Source organism: Wyeomyia smithii, chromosome 2 (genome assembly GCF_029784165.1).
Source record: "Wyeomyia smithii strain HCP4-BCI-WySm-NY-G18 chromosome 2, ASM2978416v1, whole genome shotgun sequence".
Lineage (NCBI taxonomy): Eukaryota > Metazoa > Arthropoda > Insecta > Diptera > Culicidae > Wyeomyia > Wyeomyia smithii.
Window position 1 is genome coordinate 251666211 of NC_073695.1, and position 15944 is coordinate 251682154.

The window sequence follows — 15944 nt, forward strand, 5'->3', positions numbered from 1 at the left end:
CAAATCGTGTCGTCTTATTAAATACTTCTGATTCTACTGTGTTTTTCGATACATCCATGATAGAAGAAACTCGTGGAATCCCGGATCATTTACGCGTGCAGCAGATCCCTAAAATTTTTTCCAATAAATATCGAAACATCAACTGCGACAATATGTACTACACTGACGGATCACTTCTTGATGGGTCCACTGGCTTCGGTATCTTCAAAAACAATTTAACCGTCTCCCATAAGCTCGATAATCCTGCTTCTGTTTACGTCGCAGAATTAGCTGCAATTCAGTACACCCTAGGGATCATCGAAAAAATGCCCACGGACCATTATTTCATCTTTACGGACAGTCTCAGTTCCATTGAGGCTCTCCGATCGATGAAAGATGTTAAGCACTCTCCGTATTTCCTGGGGAAAATACGGGAACATCTGAGTGCTTTATCCGAAAAATCATTTCAGATTACCTTAGCGTGGGTCCCTTCTCACTGCTCGATACCGGGCAATGAGAAAGCGGACTTTTTGGCTAAGGTGGGCGCAACAAACGGTGATATTTATGAAAGACCAATTGCCTTTAATGAATTTTTCGCATTTGTACGTCAGAATACGATCATCAGTTGGCAAAATTTTTGGACCAAGGGGGAACTGGGAAGGTGGTTACATTCCATAATCCCCAAGGTATCGACGAACCCGTGGTTCAAGGGGTTGGATGTAGGTCGGGATTTCATTTGCGTGATGTCCCGGCTTATGTCCAATCACTATAGATTTGACGCGCATCTCCGTCGTGTTGGGCTCGGGGAGAGTGGTATCTGTGCCTGTGGTGAAGGTTATCACGACATAGAGCACGTTGTTTGGTCATGCCCTGTACACCGTGACGCCAGGTCTAGATTAATAGCTTCCCTGCAGGCCGAAGGTAGGCAGCCGGCTGTTCCTGTTCGTGATGTCTTGGCGAGCCGTGACCTATCCTACATGTCCCTTATATACGTTTAAGTTTAATCCTATTCCCTTCCGCCTACATCCAACCAAACGACAAGAACACGTTAAGACCCCGGATCCGGAAACAGCAACTAGACCCGCACGATACTCTCAGGTCCCGAGGGAGACAACCCAATATGCCAGTCCGTAATATCTTGGCCCAGCAGCGGAACATATTCAATATGCTGCTTACCTATGACGATGGAAAACCATCAAACAACAAATCAGTGCTTTTAATGCAAAACATTCTAGCTTTAAGTTAGATTTAGTTTCAGCTCGTAGTCGGCAGCGAGGATAAAAAATTTGCTTTTAGTTATTAAGATACTTTAGAAAGTAAGCTACCAGATATAATTGGCGCCGTTAAACATTGAATTGTATTTGTGCCGTGTCAAATAAACTATAGATGAAGAAAAAAAAAACATTGACATAAAGACGAAACAAAAATAATGATTTCTCGTTGTTATTTGAAAACCATTTTATCATTATTTCGTCTTTATATCAATATTTATTTATTTATTATTTCAACATTAATGTTTATTATTATTATGATTATTATTATTCTTTCCATCGTGGAGCGGATGAAAATCGTTTTATCTTTCTTTAACATTTCTTTTATTCTGTTATCTCTCATTTGTAATTTCACCAGTGCACAATGTTCCAGCAACAATAATTAGGGGGACACTTGGGTCTAGAGCTCTATAGCAATATTTTAGAGAAAAACTTTCTTCTACAAAGTTGTTACATATGCTAAAGCGCTTATAGAAAAATTATCAAAAATTAGGGTGACCCGAATTTTCGTTGAAGTTAAGTATATAACTTTTTTTATCTTTGAAGATAGGCGAAAAAGTAGATCTACAATGTTAAAGCTACGTTAATTTTAAGTGAATTTGCAAGTTTTTTTCTTCCATGAAATATATCAGGCATCCGAATCGGTGGATATAGTCAAGCGGATAAAACAAAGCATCCGATTTACATAGAAAAAACATATTTTGCGCTCTAACTTTTTAGTGTTAATTTTTATCTTGAAACTGTTTTTGAACGACTTTTAGGGCTTTTCAAGAGAAACAGTTTACAATGCTGACATCGTGAATATCTGAAATCTAAAAAAAGCAAAGCCTTGGTGCTACATTCCGTAACGGAATTCGACCTTCTGTTTCACTATACACAGACTTCGCAGCCGACTGTTAAGTGTACAGGACAATTGCGGGGCTAGCGCTACGATCCTACTGACACTAACAGTCTCTCCCAAGCCGGGACTCGAACATACGACGACTGGCTTGTTAGGCCAGCATCGTACCTCGAGACCAGCTGGGAGATAGTTCTGAAATCTACTCTAGGTTATTAATGTTTTTAATCAAAATATATGCGTTGTTCTTTGGTTTGGCATTCTTTTTGGGGCAAACATAAAAAATATCTTTTGGTTTCAATTTAAAGGGCACATTCGACTCTATAAATTGAGAAATTTTTAAAAATGTGTTATTTCTTCGATTTGAGTAAATTCAATTTAAAAACATGACAGAAATTGCAATATTTTCATATATTGTACATATAAAAGCACACAGGTTTATTTTTTTGGTATTTTTTTCTTAAAACTAGAAGTAATTACCTTTAACTTCATCCAAAAAGATCGAAAATCGATAAACTGGTTCAAAAGTTATGAATTTTTGAAAATAAAATACATCGAATAAGGTCGTTTTTAATAGTCACCCTATTTCAGAATTGGTCACGCAAAGTTCTTCAATTGTGCTCAAAATTGCAGGGATGGATCTATGTTGAAAATAATCAAACTGTATTTTTTTTGGGTCGTTAGGGGAACTAGCTCCGAAATAGGGGGACCATAAAAAACGGCTATATTCGATGTATTTTATTTTCAAAAATTCATAACTTTTGAACCAGTTGATCGATTTTCGATCTTTTAGGATCAAAATAGAAATAATTACTTCTAGTTTTAAGAAAATAATACCAAAAAAATTAATCTGTGTGCTTTTATATGCATAATACATGCAAATATTGAAATTTTTGTCATTTTTTAAATTAAATTCACTCAAATTTAAAAATAACATAGTTTTAAAAATATCTTTATTTATAGAGTCAAATGTGCCCTTCAAATTGAAACCAAAAGATATTTTTTATGTTTGCCCCAAAAAGAAAGACAAACCAAAGAAAAACGCACTTTTTTATGAAAAACTTTAATAACTATGAGTAGAATTGAGATATTTACGATGTCAGCATTGCAAACTGTTTCTCCTTAAAAACCCTGACTATTGGAGCCTGTCATGTTTTATCCGCTTGACTATATCCACCGATTCGGATGCCTGATATATTTCATGGTTCATGCGTCTGCGTCAAACACCATTTCTCATTTACCACCAAGCATGGAACGCAAGATTCTACGCTTCATCAGTTCATAGGACCCCTTCTGTGGTCTATCCGCTTTTTCCCTTAGAATGGAACTAACAGCATGAGAAACTCTGATCCAACTGGACAAACACCTTCATCGGTAGGTAGTCGAAGCGTATCATCACACCTAACGTTTCTATGACTCGTAAAATCCTGGATCTTTCAAAAAGGATCTAAGCACGTATACTGGTTTAATAACAGGGCATTGTCCGAGCCGTTATCATTTGAAGGATATGAAAAAAATTTAAGATGATATATGTCGAGTATGTGGCATGGAAAAAGAAGCCTCGGAACATCTGTTATGCCGATGTCCGGCAATTTTTATCAAAAGATATAAGTTCTTCGAGAGAGGTCTTCTGAAACCCTCTGAAATCTGGAGAACAAATCCCAGTACGGTTATGCGCTTCATACGAAGTATAATACCGGACTGGACAAATGCTATTGGCCAGACTGTAACGACCACTTCCAATAGTGATACGTTATCCTGACTTAGCAAAATTAAAAGGGGGAATATGTCACAAAATATCAAAAATTGGTCGCAGTGACGAAAATACCCAACACGAAAAAAAAAGATTCTACGCTCAAAAACACCATAATCTTGCTGATCCACGTCTTTCAGCGTCCATGCCTCATGGCCATAGAGGGACCCTGGAAGTATTAGTATTTTATGAAGTACAAGTTTTGCAAGGGTTTGACCTTAGATGGTAGACCCTGTTTGCAGCCGTTATCTAGTTTTGTTGGAAAACCATGTTCGAGCTTAATACGCCATAACTCATTTCTATTAACTGAATCGTACGCTGCCCTGAAGTCTATAAACAGATGCATGTTTAATTCTCAAAATTTATCCATAGTTTATCATCCTCCTCGAAAACCACTTTGGTGTTCGCTAATAAAAGTTTCCTGCAACGTCCTCAGTCTGTGGCGCCGGATGTAGGAGAGAATTTCATATATTTGTTTATTGATTGTCATATATTTATCGGACCGAATGTGTCTAAATGTCGGTTGTATTGACGGATCATCGAAGCTAAAGGCGATTTCGCTGTGTATTGTGTTGGATAAATTTTTTCCTACAGCATCATTGCTCGCGTGGGTGCGTAGAATACAATCAGCGACTGAAGATCTGGTGCATCATACTCGTTGGTCAGCAATTTAGAAATAAAAAGGACTACTGACACTAACAGCCTCTCTCGAGCCGAGACTCGAACCTACGACGACTGGAACGACCCTTATCTATAGTGTATCCAAAATATATGATTTCGGAGTTAACTCTCGTCAAGTATATTCCTTTTAATCTTTTACATGGTTTACTCTATTCAATTTCACTCCAGAAATTTCGTATTCGAATTGGGTTACATCTCTGGTTCGATAGTAGCTGATGACATAGCATTTTTCTTTACTCAGAAACAAACAATTTTTCATACACTAGCTACCAAACAAATTCAGAAGTTGCTGTAACTCTCTAATCACTAGGTGGATTTCCAGGTCATCCGCAAAAAACAGTCTCCCCCCTCGGTTGAGTAGTATCACTGCGTCGTTTATATACCGACTGAATAGCAATAGTCCGATATGCCCTGAGGTACACCAGAGCTAGTTACGAATGGACTAGAAAAGCAGTTACCAAGCTGTACGAATAATTGTCTAAGTTTGATTTTGTTTCGGCTTAGCAGTATCAATAAAAACAGCGCTGATCTCTATGGGGTCATCGCCAACGTTCGATCCGATTGGTGGGGATCTTCATCAGGGCTCGACACTAATCAGCTTGTACAGTTACAGAAAATATCCTGGAAGTCAGGTTCGAAGGGGGGAAATTGCACTGCGTCTGAAACATCTATTTCGCTCTATTCTCACTCTCTCTGAACCCATATAGCAGCCGCTAATTAGCACAATAAAACAATTAAATGATCCGATTGTGTTAGAGTAGATAAATAAGTGAAGTGAGTGTCGAGCCCTAATGAAGATCCCAACCAACCGGATCGAAACGTTGGCGATGACCCCATAGAGATCAGCGCTGTTTTTATTGAGACTGCTAAGCCGAAATTTAGTGTCACAGTCGAGCTCCCGTATATAATTCTCTAAGGTTTGTTCCACTTAGTATTTGGCCGTTTCCTTTCACTAACTGCAGCGCCTTTGGTTGTCGTGACGAGGGATTATTGACAGCGTTTTGATCTGGAAGGCTCGTTAACTTAGTAGTGAATTTTTTTTCAGGATTTGCACATGTGATGGAAAATTATCCAAAAAGGAACGAGAGAAACGAGAAAAAATGGTGCACACCTGCGTTGAAAACCAAATATGGTCTAGAGGAATGATCGCCAAGGCTCTCAAACTACCGAAATCGACAGTGAATACCGTGCTCAAACGTTACCGGGAAACTATGACGGTTGATAGCGCTAAACAAACTTAGCGTAGAAGTGGAACAGAACCTGGTTGCTAAAACCAGAGCAAGAAAGCTATACAAGCAAGACCTGACGGTTGTATTTTGATGGACGATGAAACATACGTCAAAATGGACTTTGGACAAATCCCGGGTCGAAAGTAAAAAAAAATGCTCCAGGTAGGTTCAAATCTGTTTTCACGGATAAATTCACCCGCAAGTTGATGATTTGTCAAGCCATCTCTAGCTGTGGCAATAATACAAAAGTTTTCATCACTGGAGTAACCATGAATGGACAAGGTAATACAGAGAAGTGTCTTCAGGAAATAGTTCACACGAAGGCCCCGTGAAGTTGTGGCCCGATCTAGCTAGCTGCCACTATGCCCGGGATGTATTGGATTGGTACAGGCAGAATAACATTGACGTTATCGAAAAAAGGTTTAATTCACCACAGTTTCGCCCCATCGAAAGATATTGGGCAATAGTCAAGCGTAAATTGAAGAATTGTGGCAAATCCATTAAAACATCATCTGATATGGCGAAGTGGTGGAAAAAAATGGTCGATACAGTTTGTGTTGCCACTGTGCAGAAATTGATGGGAGGTAATCGACGAAACGTTCGAGAATTCCTAAGAACAGCAGAAAAATGATTTTCCGTGTATTTTTTGCTTGAAGTTTAACAAAAACTCTACAAAAAAATTTTTTCACCAAATTCGTACGTTCGGAAATTGTATGCGGCCAAATTCTAAATGAACCCGAGGTATGTTTCCAACCATTTACAAAATCACGTGGTACAATCCAACTTGTCCAACTTATTCAATAGACTAATATGACTAACAGAATCAACGGCTGCACTCAGATTTGTATATATTGTGTCGACTTGATCTTTTTCACAAATATCATTCGTTTTACGAGATATAAAATCTACCAGATTAGTTTCTACGGAACGCGTCAGGAAAAACAATTGTGTATTTGGACCCGTACAGTTGTGTATGAGCTTCGCAGCACATTTCGTGTATTTTTTTTTAAATTTCAGGTGGAGGGGAAATTTGCTATCCCAACACCTGAGAGACCAACCCCAGGTAGTGTAAGGTTTGACCAATTAAAACCCCTCCAGTCTCCAGCCCATAATGATCCCCGGTACGACCGTTTGAAAATACTTCGGGGAGCGGCTGTTGTGCTTTGTGCATCCTCTTAGCTCTTTTATGCCTTTTAGCTAACTATCCTGGAGACTGGCAGTTAGCTAACGCTGGCATTTTGTTTGTCAATCTGATGCCTTTTCTGCAGCTCCGACACAATTTGGGAGGCGGCCGCATTTGTTCGGGCTTTTGAACGTCCTCCATAGCAGGATGTCCGGGGTAGCGTCCAGGCCGCTCACTTCCATCGTGTTGCTTCTGGCACGCACAAAAAAAGGGCATAAGAATTAGACGTGCTCAGAAGTCTCTTTCGCATCCACGTACTCCAGACACTTGGGGGACCCTGCGTACCTGAACCTGTCTAGAAACTGCCTTATGTATCCATGGTCTAACAGGATTTGCGAATACCACCGGAAAAAGTTGGTGCGTCCATCCACCTCTTGCGGAATTGGACCATTCCTGCTGTCATCTGGTCATTGTGGATGATCATCTGGTACCTTGCCTGCCCCTTGTACGTTGGTCGAAGCGCTCTACAACCTTCTTAATGGCGACGCCGATAAGCATCATACCAAACAATACGCAGATTAAGATAATCCAAAAAATCCTCTCGAGCACCTTACCCGTAGTGTTCAGCAGACAACCCATCTCCAGGCAACAAGACCAGCCTCTTTCGCTTCCACCTCTCTGGAAAAAAGCAGTCATCCAGGCACTTATGCATGGCTGCTTCGGCCAAGTTCGGTATTCCATCCGGCTTAGGGAGATGGCGATCACGATGGATTTCTCATTCGTATGCTCAACCTACTGCCGTCGCTCACGGATTGGATGTTCTATGAGATACTGCAACGTCGGATATGAGACTCAGCAGCCGGAGGCCAAGGACTCTTTATGATACGCTCCAGCACTGCCGGTTATCGCTCCGCAGGCTCCTGTAGGTATCACCCCACGGGTTCGCAATGTCACTCGCGCACAGCCTACAGAAACGGGCCCTCTTGCTCGCCTTCATCGCACCCGCGGACGGTCGGAGTGTTGGCTCTACACGTCATTTGCCGCTTCAAGCCGTAAGCTGTAGTGTAGACCGACTGGTGGTCTTTATTGGTGTAGTCATCATCATCTCCTGTTCATGATCAGTCCTTGGCTGGAAAACGTCCCGGCAATGTTTGACATTACACCATTTTTGCTGTATGTACACTTGGTCCCAACGTTGGCTAGATTTAGGTTGAGCGTAGCTAAAGCTTCCAACAAGACCTGACCCCTCTGGTTTGTACAGCGACTTCCCCAATCAACAGTCCAAGAGCTGAACACTACCAACGGCGTTAGGCCAGTCTTCTTCATAGATAACACGACGTGCTCGATCATCTGGGTGAACTCTTTGGATAGACCAACCTGGCTTTCCCACTGCATTTTTCCTGAAGGGCTTGTGCAATATCGCACTCCTTGGTGATTTAATCCAGGTTTTGAGGCTGAAGGGCCACCTTTGAGGTTGATGCCCAAACTTGCACTTTTTGCTCAGGATCTTCTCGGCTACCGTCTTGTAGATAGCACCCTTGTTTTATGCATCCTGGTGCGAAATCGACGGATGTTCCGCTCCCAAGCCCTTGATCTGGGTTTTGACTCTCATTTTCTTCAAGACTTTTGAGTACGTGAACCCGTCTGCCTCGAGTATGACAACGTCTCCCTGCTTCGCATCTTCTTGACCTTCTGTGGTCCTTTGTCGCCTCCTGGTACAGTCTTAAGTGGATCAAATGGTCCCAGAAGTTCGATTTTTTTTCGAGATATTACCGGATCTAGATGTTTCAAACATTTGTAAGACATTTGGCTTAAAAAAAATCGATATCGACAATTGTATGTACTATGCCAGGCTTTTGAAATGTACTGTGTTTATGTGGAAGCTTAGTTCATACTAAATCGGCTTTCATTCTCTTGCACAATATTTCCTGCTCCCCATTTTTTCGGTGAACAGTCCGACAGCACACACATGCAGTGCTAAACGGGGTGTTATTTTTCATCTCCCTATGTCTGTTGGTTCTTCCAAGCTGTCGTTTATGACAATCTTTGCAGCGCGAAATCCTTAGGCACAAATTCAAGTGGGCTTTCAGGTGATTATGATTCACGAGGGTAAGGCCGATGCTATAATGCAAGCGGGGTAGTGCGAAACATTTTTTTTCTCGTTTGGGGAATAATATCAACAATTGGAAAATATATGAAACGGTTTGTTTCGTGTTCATCAAGGCATCGGCCTAAGAAAAAGGAGAAGCGAGTCCAATGTTATCGATGACAGCCGCAGTTCCTCAGATGCACATCTGTTTCGTGCTGGTACACTATACAGAATTGTCGGCAGTCTCTTGGAAGGTCAATCATAGGATCAGATTATGGGAGATAATGAAATGATAAAAATGCATTTTTCACTTTGTTTCTATCGAAACATTATACTTTCGACACATTTCAAGTAACAAAATTCGATGAAGAATATAAGTGACCTATTTGAATAAGCGTGAAATCTCTCTTCTGCATCTTTACCAAATTAACTTTCTATGTGAATTCCAAAGCGAAAATTAAAAATTGCCATTCTCTGTCTTCTTTTACTCCACAGGTTTTCTCAAAACTCGTGCCTCACCATCACCGGGATCTGGTGGCAATCTAGGTTTAATGGATATAATCCTTGCCCTGCAATGGGTCCGGGACAATATTGCTGCGTTTGGCGGTGATCCCAAACGGGTCACGCTGGTCGGTCATGACACGGGAGCAGCGCTGGCTAACATGGTTCTCATCTCAAAGTCCGGAAAAGGTGTTTTCTACATTACGTTGTAACTATGCCGTGCCGCGACTTACATTTCATCCATTCTCGCAGGACTAATCAATCGGGCGATTTTGCTGAGCGGAACCGCCCTTAGCCCGTGGGCACTGATTCCGGATCCAGACGCGATCCGGCTAGAAGTGTCTCACCAGATGGCATGCCATCTACTGGTGGAACCCCCGCCGGGTAAACCGGCTCGTAAGCCCTCCACCGATGACATCACCGAGTGTCTGCGAGACAAACCGCTGGAAGCTCTGATGGGCGTAAAACTGACGACGGTTCGGTTCATGCCATCGTGGGGGCCATTCCTTCCATTGGAAGACTCACTGGATCCGGAATTCGCCATGGAACATTCGGGGGAGGGTTTCATTACCAGTGAACTCATGCTCGGTATGACCACGACCGAAAGTTACAACGATTTCAGCGCCTCTGACATCCAGGTACGTAGAATACTAATCAAATAAGGCAATCAATTACTTCACCTTCCAGCTAGACGTTAAAAGTCTTACCGAGAAAAACAACTCCGATGTTACATATTTATTGTTTTCTTTCAACTTTTGATTCCCATTTGTCACGAACCAACAACATCAACAAAAAAACAACACAACAGTACGGCCTGGAAGAGGAACAGCGCAATCGACTGCTGCGAACGTACATCAGGAACGCATTCACCTTCCACCTGAACGAGATTTTTTCGGCCGTGCGAAACGAGTACACGGACTGGGACAAGCCGATTCAGCATCCAATCAATATCAGGTACTTGAAACGGGAATATGTTGAACTAACAGTAGTAGCAGTAATAGGGGAAGAGGTGGGGATATTTTCGGGACATGTTTGATGCGACCGCTTCGACAGGCAGACATTTCGGGAATCAACAAACGCCACCGGCAATGAATCATCGTTTCGAAGTATTGATGTCTTTCGTTCCGCGTTTTCGACGGTGGAGTTGAAATAAATAATTCTACGTCGATATGTCGAGTTTTCTTAGCTGGGGCGGTGTTTCCCATTCGTTTTTCAGTGTTTATTTAAGAAATTGAATTACGTGTTGTAAGGTTGTTAACAACATACAATAATTACAAACCTTGTAATACTCGCAATGTGAAAGCTCTGATAATATTGAAAAGCAAAATAAAGATCTTTAAAATGATAAGTGAAACAAATTTCAAAAATTTTTAATATTACACATAGGAAAATTGAAATGTAATACACATAGGAAATTTTTGAAAAATTTAAAACATATATATTGAAGTATACGTTTTCAGACCTATTAGCGTAAAAGTAAGAGTGCGTTATATAAAATCGAAAGCCGACAGTGTTATCATAACAAATCAGCATTAACATGACATATAAAAAGAAATTAAATAAACAGCTACAAGTAACAACAAGAACAGAGAATAAATTAAAGTGTAAAAAAATGAAAAATGAAAAAGAACAAAAAAAATTGAATTGACATGATAAAGGAAAATTAAATAATTAAATTTGGAAATTTTTAGAAGATAGTTTTTAGATACCATATACTGCCGTTCCAATCATAATAGTTCCATGTTCTCACAAACCTTATGCACGCTGGGACAACTATTCTTGAAACGGCAGTATATGAATAATAACAAAAGCAGATGAAGGAATGAAAATTATATGCGGAGAAGTAGGCGAAAATGCAACTACTCGCACGCCAAGTTTGCAAAACTGTTGAATGTGTCCTAATCAAGCATCACCTACGTGATAAAAGTGTTGAAGGACGTTTGTCGACTGCCAGGATTAAGGGGAAATCGAAATCCGAAGGCCGCATAAACGATAAAACAAATGAAGAGCAGTTTCGAGCGGAATCCCAAGCCTTCCTTTCGATATGTAGCAAGCAGTGTCGTCTGCAACTGTAAAGGGCTATTCCCACTGCTTCCGTTCCGGGACCGGGCCGGGACCGGGCTCGTCCGGGACTTTTCATGCATTCACACTGCGCCGTGCTTGAACCGTGCCTGCGCTGCGCTCTGGCTGAGAAATGTTGATGTGTGTATGTGAAAGAACGTCTTTCTCTTTTTTTCATACCGCAGCTCACTCCGCGCGAAATATGTCACTACAACATACACGCATCCACCTGAGTGCCTTCCGTGCACTCTCCGGCCAACACAAAGTATCGTCGGCAACGATAGTTTTTCTCTCGCACTGCGGCAGCACGACGGCAACTCAACGCTGCCCCGGTCTGGGCACGGCGCGTCGGTGTGAATGCGTTCATAAGAACGCATGCAATCAATCTCAAACGAGCCCGGACGACACGAGGAACAGCCACGGCCCGGTCCCGGCCCGGTCCCGGAACGGAAGCAGTGGGAATAGCCCTTAAACCAGAGTAGGCAGTGTGACTTTGCACTCGTATCCAAGTGAGTTTTAAAATTTGCTTGCACATTTATTTTCGGTTTGCACGTAAACCCTACTAACAGTGCATTACACTTGAGTTGGATTTGAGTTTGAATACTGCATAACAACAATTGCAAAAAATCGAATTGCGATGAAATTCGCACCGCGTCTGCTGCAACAGTTTGTTGCATTGTCTTACGAAAGCATAAATTCGATCTGAAAACAAAACTCATCGCGTCACATCATCGCCTGCATCGTAGGATACATCGTGCACTGCATGCATTGCACGCATTGAAACTCAATCGATCAGAGTGTGCGGTGCAAAAAAACTCAAACTATCGAGAGGAAGCAGATTCAAGTTGGATTCAAATCTGAAAAAGTGTAATCAGTTCAACTTTGCACGAGTTCATGCCATCACTGCTGTAAACGAACCAGACTGTCGACTTACAAAAAAGTGGTGTCTACAAATCGTGACGATAAGCAAAACAAGTCCGATAGATAACGATCGCCGAATCTGTACGTGAGGATGCTGACGATGTTAGATTGCGTGGTACAGGATGATAAAACTTACGTCAAGGCAGATTTTAAACAGCTTCCCGGACAAGAATAATATACGGCAACTGGAAGAGGAAGGTGACAGAGATGTTCAAACACATTAAGCAGTCGAAGTTTGCTAATAAATATCTCGTGTGGCAGGCCATCTGTTTTTGTGGTTTGAAGAGCAGCATTCTCAACGCAAAAGGTTCCATCAACCAGGAAATTTTCATGCAGAAGTACCTGAAAAACCTTCTGTTGCCTTTCCTCAAGCAACACAGTTGTTCCGTTCTATTTGGTCTGGATTTGGCATCTTATCGTTGCGGAAAAATGCCATGGAGTGCAATTCCGCGACCTACGTCCAGGTGGTGCCAAAGGAAATGAATCCTCTAAACACAGCAGAGCTCCGCTTTATAGAAAATATTGGGCTATTATTAAGCGACACCTCAAGAAGACACGAGGGTAGTTGTCAACGTAAGATGGAGTTCAAAGCTAATTGGCGTTCTGCGGCGAACAAAGTGACCAAGAAAGCTGTATAAAATGTCACTGGGACAATGGAAAGAATCGAAAGAACGATCCGACAATTCGCATTCTCCAAAAAGAAAGCTGAGTCAATAGCTTTATTCTATACGAATTGAATTTGACAGAGTAACATTGATTTTTTATTCAAAAAAAAAATAGATTGAATGTGTGTAACATTTTTGTTTGACCATTTTATGACCGTTTTCACAAAACAGAGAACATACTTGTATGTCGACGGTGCTTCCCGCATAGAAGGGAGATCCAAAATCTAGCGCCGTGGAAGGTGCTATTTACTCTATTAGCCCGTCCGTTATGAAAGGCCGTGAGATATTTGAAATCGCCGCCTGCTACAGCTCTGCTTGCTAATGGTCAATCCAGTTCGCAGTTAATCAACCTCTCTCAACAGTGACCGCCTATACCGCTGCTGCTGTCCTCTACTGGTATCCGCTATCGCTGTCGCTACTGTTGCTACTTAGTCGCTTTTCTTGCTACTTAGTCAGGACCATCCACTAGTAAACTGATTGGGTTCAGCAGATATAGGCTCTTATATAGTGTAGTGTTGCGTAGCGTTAGCACGGTATATTTTGAAGATTGCAGACTGATGACTATATTCCACTCAGATTACTTGAGGAACAACGTAACATATGAACCAATATAAACTGAAGTAGGCCTGATAGTCATTATCGCTGGCCGCGGACATCTTTAGCGTAGCTTGGGATGTTAAGAAGGAAGTTGATTATGTGATTCTTATCAGGGATGTTACGGATGTGATTTTTCAGACATCTGCAGATGCGGATGCGGATGCGGATATGTAATTACGGATGCAGATGCTGATGCGAATGTAAATTTTCATGCGGATGCGGATGCGGATGTTCCGCATTTGCGGATGTGGATGCGGATATCCGTAACATCCCTTGTGTTATATTTTGCTTTTTTCACATAACCATGCCCCTCCCCAGTGCAAAAGTTATTTGGGCGAGCAGTAAATACATCAAGGAAAATTTTTCTGCAATATTTTATGAAGCGATATTTTTTTTTCAATACCCGCATGGTATGATGCGGATGCGGATGCGGATGCGGATATGTGATTACGGATGCAGATGTTGATGCGGATGTCAATTTTCATGCGGATGTTCCGCATTTGCGGATGCGGATGCGGATATCCGTTACATCCCTAATTCTTATTTAATAAGAGGCCAGTGACTCAACGGCACTGCCTTAAGTTGAACCTAAGCAGGCTCTTATTAAGCCCGGATAGGGCATTCTCGATTAACTAAGTATATAAAACTGTCGACCGTGTTAGGGAAAGAAAGCATTAAGCGACCAATCAGAGAACGATATCGGCGTTTTATCAAGGCTGCAATACAATTGCCATTTGAGATGGTGCACAGATGATTTTCCAATCAATTGCTATAAAAATGAAGAAAATAGGTAAAACTGATTGTGTTTGAAATTTTTGAAAGTGGAAAATGTACGAGCCGCTCTTGATGTTTTCGTTTTTCTTTATGTTTACCCCTACACTGCCATTTCAAGCATGGTTGTCCCATGTTCTACACAAGCCTTATGCACGTTGGGACAACTGTGCTTGGAATGCACAGTGGTTCGAATTGTATGGCAAAGGCGGTCATAAATCATTATTGTACAGAATTGCTCATGAAAACTACTGAAATCGACAGAATTAGGTGTTTTTCGACTATAACAAACTTTTCTGGGACAGCCATCATCCAACTTGTTTCAATTTGCTGGCATTGCCTTTATTATGCATGCATAATAGGGTGCCAATCGAATATAGGAAAAAGTTTGACCGTTGAATTTTAAAATACGGCAGCTTTCAAAAGTTTTGTCTCCTCGAAAAAAGTCCTTATGCAAAATTCAAGCACAATCTGGTTTCGTTAAATGAACCCTCAAATCGATCAAAGTTTTATTTTTCCTCTTATACGTTATTCTTCTGGAACAACTTCAAACAAATTTGATATTTTCTCAGGAACCTCCCGTATTTCAACACCAAATATCAAAGCTCTATCAATGTTTAAAAACAAATTTGTTAATTTGAGCTGAATGTACCACAGCCCTTATAAGAAACTATGTAAAAACTATAAAATTCAAACAAAAAAGTAGCCATCTTTAGCCGCTTGCCATCTACTTAGATGCAAATATTTGCAGCTGGAACCTTTAGAAAATCTTTTTTAAGTCCTAAATCTTTCGTTTGGTGGTAATTTGGTGACAGTACCTCGCACGGAACACATTTAAAATTTTACATGAATTTAAGTATGAGTGAAGCTCTCTGACTTTATTACTACGTTTCCTCTCACGATTAATTATGATTTCAGTTTAGCACATACCTATCCAAACAACACCGCAATAGCGAAACATACCTGTTTTCTGAAGGCTTATGAAGAAAATTCTACAGCGAATATGTACACAATGTAAAAAAACACGTCTGCTCAAGCTGATTTTGCAATTGTCGAACAACTTCACTTATCTCGTGGTTAAAAGTAAACTGTTCATAAATTGGCCAACAAAAACAGCTTTCCTTCATTATCAGGTTCATAAATGATCCATTAAATCAATGATAACCAGAAAACAAAAAAACTTTTTTTTCATTTTTGCCCTTTGGGCGAACCACTGTGCAACGGCAGTATATATGTTGCCATAGGACGTAATACTACGTCAAAACCCGAAAAAATTATCGCTAATCAGTGCGATTTTTATTTTCATTGTTTCTCCTCTAACAGCGAAAACAGCAGCACCAGTTGTCCACTCAGCCATGCATACAAGCTTTCATACAAGCCTCTACATGAACCTCGTTTTTACCACTTGACGTTTCTTTTGATTGTTATTCCCGATGCAGAAAGTACAATTTTGGAAGTAACGAAA

The 15944-nt window shown here is 41.0% G+C and overlaps 1 protein-coding gene across 3 annotated transcripts in view; it reads left to right on the plus strand.

The window, feature by feature from the left end:
- Positions 1 to 15944, plus strand: part of LOC129723412 (neuroligin-4, X-linked-like) — a 591759-nt gene that overhangs the window by 453296 nt on the left and 122519 nt on the right. For all 3 annotated transcript variants that reach the window (XM_055677612.1, XM_055677613.1, XM_055677614.1), the window contains 3 exons: positions 9459 to 9653; positions 9717 to 10102; positions 10273 to 10418. In XM_055677612.1, the coding sequence (XP_055533587.1) occupies positions 9459 to 9653; positions 9717 to 10102; positions 10273 to 10418 (727 nt within the window). The remainder of the gene's footprint in view (positions 1 to 9458; positions 9654 to 9716; positions 10103 to 10272; positions 10419 to 15944) is intronic.